Below are 8,706 nucleotides of genomic sequence, written 5' to 3' on the forward strand. Positions count from 1 at the left end.
ATGTTCCAAGATGTTGAGCTGATCACAGTCCAGGGTTCTTTCTACGCCAGGTTAACTCGAACTTACTTCAGGTTAGATAACATAGGGTTTGAGATGCGTTATGAGGACAGTGGAGCAGTACCCAATGTGACGGACATCATTGTCTGTGTTCCTGACTTTGGCAACCAGTCCCTGCACTGTCCTAACGGGACGTTGTCCATTCATCAATCTGAGTTCAGCCTCCTCAATGGCTCTCTGCGTTATATTCCCAGTGGAGTTGTGCTGCCAGCGGGGAACTTCAGTCTCACGAGACATGGCGCTGTCATTTGCTCCCACTTCTCAAGGAGTCACACTGACCAGGTCGTTTTCTTTGACTACGACAACGTCCAAGTTGTTCTGACCATTGTGACGTCATCAGTGTCCGTTGCCTCTCTTGTGGGGGTACTGTTGGTTTACAGCTTGATCCCTCAACTCAGAAATGTTCCCGGTAAAGTTGTAATGTCTCTGTCAGCAACTCTCCTTCTTGCCCAGGGACTCCAACTCATAACCAAAGTACCGACTGGGCAGATGTGTGTAGCAGTTGCCTCCCTTGCCCACGTGCTGTGGCTGTCTTCGTTCCTATGGATGAGCTTGTTGTCTATAGATCTAGCTCGGTCGTTGAGAAGCATGTCACCTGTTTCTGGAATTCAGACTCACAACAAACTGTTTTGTCTGTACGCATGCGTTGGTTGGGGGATCCCCATCATTCTGGTTGTCACGTGTGTTGTGATCGATCACTTCCATGTGTGGGGAATAAGCATTGGATATGGATCTGATCCCCCGTGCTGGATAGCCAATCCCAAGGCTTCTCTCTATGTGTTCGGCCTTCCCATGGCTCTGACCCTAGCTATCAATGTAACCTGTTTCATTTTGACCCTGATCAGCATCGAGAGGACGGCCTCCGAAATCTCTTCGCACTCCAAAAGTTGTAAGAACGAGAAGACGCGTCTGGGCATATACGTCCGTCTGTCTTTCATCATGGGTTTCTCCTGGATCTTCTGTTTCGTTGCTGCCTTCGCCCACGTCAACGTTCTGTGGTATTTCCAGATCGTCCTTAACGGCCTTCAGGGTTTCTACATCTTCGTGTGCTTCGTCTGTAAGTCGAGGATCCTCCAACTGTTGATGGACAAGCTGTACAGTGTGCACAAGAAGGCTCAGAGACAGGACAGGACCTCCACCACCACCACTAGCACGAACGCAAATAATATTTAGTCGGGATATGTGAAGCAGTGAATGGGTACCCGGTATGATGAGATGGCAATGTGGTTGCTATTCTAGTGCGTCACAGGCAGCTTGGGCTGTTTAGTCCCTTGGGAGCTGAAAATGATTGTCGAGTGCACAATGATCCTTTGACCGGGGTAATAATGCGCTTTGAGCATGATATTCCTCATGGAAAAAACGTGATACAAATGGACTTCTATTATTATATGTTTCAAAGTTTCTAATATCACCCACTGAATATACCGACACCTGTATAAACCGAACAACTTCCTTTTTGTATTGCTCATGTGAACGAGCCCAAATTCTATTAGATTCTGGTTTTGGACGGACCCTATGTTTAACAGGTGAGGAGAGGTCAAGTGGGGTTTAAGATTACTGCATTTATATAGCGACGTGCGCGCATGCGTGTACTTGTACTAGTCACCCAAACCCAACACAGCCATACTATCCCCTTAATGACGAGCGCCAGGCAGGATAACAACAAGCAGCAGCATTTAGCGCATTTAGGTCTGACGAGGCTGGGGATCAAACCACTGAGCTTGCGCTCTCCGGACTGACGCTCTATTCACCAAGCCATGGAGGTGGTAGCCTTGTTTAGCAGTGCAAATATGGCCAGTTATCCAAGTTGCCTAACGGCATGTAACGTACAGCTGTGGACAGCTAATTGTGGAGTTGCGGACGGGGCTAAAATGATACTTCGTACCCCCCGTTGCAATCCCAATCACTTTATAGCTTTCAGGTAGATTTCAGTATGAGGTGGCTAAACCGGATACAGGTAAGACTAAGTGACCTGGTTGACTGCGTGTCATCGTGCACCGACGGCGTTTAATGTTGCCCATAATATCGACCATTGGCTTTACTTGTCCAGACTCGATCATTTACAGGCCGCCGTGATATTGTTGGAATATTGTTGATTACGGCATCGGAGACAACAAGAAACACCTTATTATTTGTATCCCGAACACAAGTTCGTGTAAAACTGCGTTACCTTACCAACAAAATCATACCAAAACGTTTTGTTTTCTGTTTTGTTTTGATGTCAATTATATATATTAACAATGCTAATATACGTGATCAGACTTATAAGTGAATTGATATCGTATGGCTAAAATGTGGATCAATATCGATTTATAAACAGGTGTGCAGATAAATACATCATTCTCAGGTTTCTCCGGGTTAGAGGTGAGGTGAGGTGGAATAGGGTTTAACGTCGCGTCCAAGATTATTGCACTTATATAGCGACGTGCATGCACGTGTATGTGTGTGTGTGGCTGCTTGTACTAGTCCGGACTGATGCCGATTTATAGTGCTAGCTCACTGAGATACCATGCCGCAGTTTAACATGAATACCCCACTCAGATACAGTATACTGACTCCGAGCCGACCAGTCCTTGTTTTAGCCCCTTAATGCCGAGCGCCAGACAGGGTAACAACAAGTACAATCTTTTAACGTCTTTTTGTATGACGCGGCCCGGGATCGAACCCTGGACCTTCCGCTCTCCGGGCGGACGCTCTACCACAAGACCACGGAGGCGGTCTCCGGGTTAGAATTGATCTTCAGCAACCAATGCTTGTCGTAAGAGGCGACTAACGGGATCAGGTGGTCAGCCTGTCTGACAAGATTGATGCATGTCATCGTATCCCAATTGCTTAGACCGATGTTCAGGCTGTCAGTCACTGGATTGGCTGGTCCGGACTCGTTTTTACAGACCGCCGTCATATAGCTGGAAAATTGCTGAGTAAACAACAATCAATAATATCACTGAGTATAGAGATGCATCAGTGTATTTATACTTCAGACTGAGTTTTCTGAGGTTAAGAAAAGTGATATTTTCATTTCAGTGAGCATAACATTTGATATTTCACTGCAGTGAACAGAACACTTTGACGGAACTATTGTCATACAAGAGTTACTTCCCCTTTAATTGTCTCCCTTTGTCGTCAGTGATTTGCCGTTATTTTTACGTTAGTTCCATATTGACAAGGCAAAATAATGACGGATGGTAATTTAGTGAGTTAATATTACTTCTAGCCATTTATTCTTCTTTAGAAAATGTATCGTTATAAACAGTAACTCTCTCATTTAACTCGTCAATCGAGACTCTTCGTTTCGCAAAGCGCCATTTTTGTTACTTGTATTCTTTCGCTTCTCTCAGCGGTCTCCTAGTATTCAAGAATATTTTTGTAAACTTGATTTTGTATATAATCATATTGAAATGTATGACAAAGAATTTTCATGATCCTAATATAATTTTTTTTATACTTTCGTTCGAAACTACTTTTTAAGTCACAAATGAGGGTTGGTGAACCGTCCCTGTGTGTCAGGTAGGGAGAATTTGAGTTTCAAGGCTTTACATTTGTAATGAAATAATTTAATTTTCCAGTAGAAAACTCCACAAAAAGTGTAGAATAAATAGGATATTTCACGTTTCATGAGAAACATGCTATTTCACTGGTCACATGAAATATCCTCTATGTATTTTTGCCTCACACATGATGCTTTGAACAGGATGTTCTTCCGTCACAATATTCGTCATCAAACATGAATTGATTGATACAGAAATTCTGTTTTATGGATTAAATAAACATAATATTTATAAAACTATTTTGTTGGTTTCTTGATAGTTCCAAAATACTTATTAGTGTAGTGAGTGAGTTAAGCTTAGGGTAAATCTCTTCTACTTATAGCAATACCGTGTGTGCGTAATGTGGGCGAAAGCACCAGACTAGTTGTGGTAGACTCTTACCTCTTTGGTGAAAAACCAATGACGCAGACATTCCAAAACTTTGAATAAAAAACCACGACGACTGGATCCGTTTATTGTTAAGAGCCGCAACTCTTCACGCTCATCTTGAAGACTTAGTCACCCCAGACAATTCGCTGTGCAGAGTTGTGTCCCTTGGGCACGCCAGAAACCTGGGTTTAACCAAAGTGGTATACGTCTGAGACCAGCATCACTTCGAGCTTTTCCCCCGAATTAAGCTGGAATACTGTTAAAAGTGGCGTTAAACCAAAGTCACTTACTCACTCATTTAGTCACCCATGCCAGCTTTGGTCATTATAGTAAACGGACCCGTGAAGATCCTAAGGTAGAATAGGTCTTCACCAACCCCATGCTTGTCGTAAGAGGCGACCAACGGGATCAGGTGGTCAGGCTCGCTGACTTGTTGCGTGGATCGGTGCTCATGATGTCAATCACCGGATTGTCTGGTCCAGACTCGATTATTTACAGACCGCCGTCGTTGTTGAGTGCAGCGTTAAACAACAAACAAACAACAAAACAAACATTAGTAAACGCATCAGAGAAAGATCCTCGAAAATGATGATCAAATATATACGATCGAGGACCTTCCTCAGCCGTGACCATCGCCGGAAAAAGATTCAAAATTGCTGATGCGGGGTACATCAATATTTTCTTCCACAAATGCACTAGTCATCTGTCCAAGGGGTGATGTGATGATACACATTGAGGACTGCACGTATAGTGAAATAATATTGATAGTGGAACATATTCGAGGTTTAGACTTTCTAATTATGTTATAATTTGCAGAGAAGTTTTAGGTTGCCACGACGTTTATTTCCAAAACAATATTTGTCACAGAAACATTAACAACAACAGGTATTGTATAACAAGTAGCACACATATAATTGGGTGAAGCCAGGCAAAGTAAGAATAACAAATATCACACAGGTGATGAAGCCTGATAATCTACATATTGCCTGAAAAACGAGATTGGATTCGGACAGATTGACTGGAATGAAGTAGACTCCTTAATTTAATCTCCTCATTTTAATTTCGATCGATGTTGATCTTACCATGACCAAAGTAACTCATATAAGTATAAAGTTTACACAATTTATTGGAATCAGTTGAACTTCATGGCAAACCCGGTGGTAATTTATGTAACATTCCCATCCCGCTTGTGAAGGCGACCAGGGGGCACGGGTGGTTCGCGGTTCGTTGTGCAGATTTGCGTCCCTTGGACACGCCAGAAACCTATGATTGTGGGTTTGAATCCCGGTTCGCCCCGATAATGTTTTTACGTTTGTCAGCACCATACCCGTGCTCGTGGGTTTCACCGAAGTGGTAAACGTCTGAGACCTTCATCACTTCGGGCTTTCCCCCTACATTAAGCTGACACGCCGAGATATAATACTGTTAAAAGCGGCGTTAAACCCAACTCACTCACTGTGAAGGCCACCCTCGTCATATCATGGGCGTCATTGTGGACAGAGACGACAATGACCTGTGTCGGGCAGCTGTTCGTGCAGGACTCCTTATGGGACACTACAGCAGAAACCATAGTGACAGTTCGTCTTGTAGTTGAAGACTTAAAAAATATTATAAACTAATAATCACTACAAAATATGTGCTAGTTAAAAATATTCAGTTGTAAACGACCGTTTTTGAACGAAGGTGCAACAGGATAACTCTTTAGCTTGGCTCCGTCTCTACATGTCAGTAGTGGTCGCAGCGCGCATTGATCCGGGAACCAGACCGGAAGCGACAGTTTGGACCGTCGCTTCTATCATTTCAAAAGGAGAGTTATAACCCTTTGGAGCAAAAAGATCGCCCATTCGACCTGTGCAACACCCAAGTGCGGTGGGCAGGGATTTGCAAGTGCAGTTGAGTCAAAAGTGGCAAACAATATCAGACAAATACAGATGCAAATGTTACAAGGCACTCTCCTTAATTAATACACTGTTGTGTCGAAGTTGAAGGGACCTAGCTACGTATAAATACTTCGAGTTATCCGAAGTTGATCACACAAGCCCGCCCTTTTATTTGCACTCTAGCAAGTATAAGTATGAGTGGAATTAAAAGATTGAAAAATACTCCTCTTTCTTTCAACATCCCCGGCCATTTACATCACAAATTGAGTTCACTGTTCGGTGCGAAAACAATGTGCGAAACATACTATTTCTTCAATTGCGTGAAACTTTATTATACGCGTTTCGGACTTTTCTGTTTAAGTTATTCGCTGATCTGTGTATAAAATTATGAAGCATCGATCGTAGTTACTTCGTTCCTTTTTGCGGTATCCTATGTAATTCTGTAAGGGACATTCTCGCGATCTCGACCTAGAAACGAGCTAAATCCGCCCAAAACACGAGAATGCGAGATCGCGAGATTTCGCGAGAATGTCCCTTACAGTATTCCATAGTATCCTGATCACAACTTGCCGATCGGGCCGACTCTGACAGTGGCAATAGTGTTCGAGTTATCAAGGAACGTGAATGTTTCTCGGAAGATGAATTGATGATTTCCTAAGACGTACAAATGAACCCAAACCTGTGACCGACAGATGTGACGAAAATAATCATGATCATCCCCCTCTTGAAAACATGGATTAGAAGTGATTTGTTTATTTAGTATATTTTCTCCAAATCACAAGATCCTGTTGTAGTCTTGAAATAGCACAACAAAGATGAAGCGACATGTCATTGACTCTGTAAATCCGTGTCACTTGCTAACGTGTTACATTACACTGACTGACTGCTGGCATACATTATGCAAAAATCTGCCGCAGTTACATGTTGTTGGGAGACGAGTGACTGTAGGTGAGATACTGTTCTGGTTAATTATCACTAATTGTCTACAAAGATCAATCGATATATATATATATAACACCACGGATTGGGTGTGTGGATGTGTTTGGAACCCGCGCCCCTAAAATTGAAAGGGAAAATATCTAACGATGTTAAACTTATACAATTCACTTTAAAACAAGGTTACTTGACACGCATCCACTTTCCACACTCGTGACATTCATGGAATCCATACCAGTATTATATATACAACACAGGTCTCCCAACAACTTGTGAAACGATCGTGTCTGTCATGTACCCGACTGGTGGGAATATCCAATTAGTTTGCAAGCCCAGTCAGCCGTGCTAATTAAGCCACGCCCCCTCGTTAGAGTGAGTGAGTATGGTTTTACGTCGCTTTTAGCAATATTCCAGCAATATCACGGCGGGGGACACCAGAAATGGGCTTCACACATTGTACCCATGTCGGGAATCGAACCCGAGTCTTCGGCTTGGCGTGCGAACGCTTTAACTACTAGGCTACCCGGCCGCCCCCCCCCTCGTTAGAGCCTGGGGTTGTGACAAATACAGCCCGCAAAATACGCGACAGCACTAACTTTACGTTTTCACACTTTTTTTCCTCGGCCATTGTATTGTACATCATACTGGCTACATAGTGCTAAACATCTGTTACTATTTTACATGATACTTGTACTTTAATGCAATTGACTGTACAAAAGACAACACCATTTACACTATATTTTTATTCATATATATTCTTCAAAAAAAAGAGAGAAACGCACAGGTAGTATGTAGTACATTGGACCTGACTACACAAAAAATCCGGTATATCAATTTGATATATGTTATTGGAAAATGTTGGTGGCCTGATATTCGACAAACGGTGCGTCAAAACGCAGCCATTGTCGATTTGCAATGTCTTAAACGGCATTGTTTTCATACTTGTTAAAAAATGTCATGGAGGAAAACAGTAATGCAAAATGCACGTGCAAGTTATGGCATTCGCAACTTATTGTAGTGGCTATAATAAAGGCAAGCATAAGCCAATAATTTGTCATGATTTAATTGTCAACATTTTTCAAGTTCGAAAAGTTCCGATCAGAACATCGCCATAGGATCGACGTATCCAAAAAGGGGAATTGCAGTCTCCTGTTGCACGCCACTTCAACGTCCACCACAGCACCATTTGCCTCCTTTGTGATCGATACACACAGTTCAATTCCACTGTAGAACCGGCCGACCAAGAGTTACCACCCCTGCACAGGATCGCTACATTCGACTGTTTCACCTACGTCATCGAAATGTCAAAGCTACGGAGACGCATCCCTGATTTGAGGAGGATATCGGACCAGAATGTCAGGAACTATCTTCGAGAGGCTGGAATCCGACCCAGAAGACCAGTTATCGTCCCTGTTTTGCAACAGATCCATCGACAGCGACGCTTGCTTTGGTGCCATACTTTACACCCTTTGATTTTGAGAAACTCGAGACGAGGGTGTTTTAGCGATGCATCACAATTTCTTCTTTACCGACAAGATGGAAGACAACGTGTTTATCGTCGTCGAAATGAGCGCTATGCCCCACATTGTGTACGTGAATTCGATAACTACGGTTGCGTTAGTGTCATGGTTTGGGGGGTTATATCCTACACCACGAGATCTGACTTGGCTGTGGTTCTGGGTATCTAAACCCAATCGAACACCTCTGGGATCAACTCGATCGACGTGTACGTCAACGTCAGAACACGCCGCAGACACTCCCACAACTGGCCAACGCGTTACAAGCAGAATGGCGCAGAATTCCGCAGGACAGAATTCGTACACTTATCGTGTCAGTGCCGAGGAGATGCAGAGCCGTGATTGCTGGCCGGGGCGGTCACACGAGATACTGAGTTCAGCGCTGCCTTGTGAGCTTTT

The 8,706-nt window shown here is 43.4% G+C and overlaps 1 protein-coding gene across 1 annotated transcript; it reads left to right on the top strand.

The window, feature by feature from the left end:
* Positions 1 to 1,230, top strand: LOC124145023 (adhesion G protein-coupled receptor E3-like). The gene has a single exon (XM_046514657.2). It carries the CDS (start codon positions 1 to 3, stop codon positions 1,228 to 1,230), a length of 1,230 nt encoding a protein of 409 aa, XP_046370613.2.
* The last annotated feature ends 7,476 nt before the right edge of the window (positions 1,231 to 8,706 follow it).

Source organism: Haliotis rufescens, unplaced genomic scaffold, assembly GCF_023055435.1.
Source record: "Haliotis rufescens isolate VD_foot unplaced genomic scaffold, xgHalRufe1.0.p SCAF_1, whole genome shotgun sequence".
Lineage (NCBI taxonomy): Eukaryota > Metazoa > Mollusca > Gastropoda > Lepetellida > Haliotidae > Haliotis > Haliotis rufescens.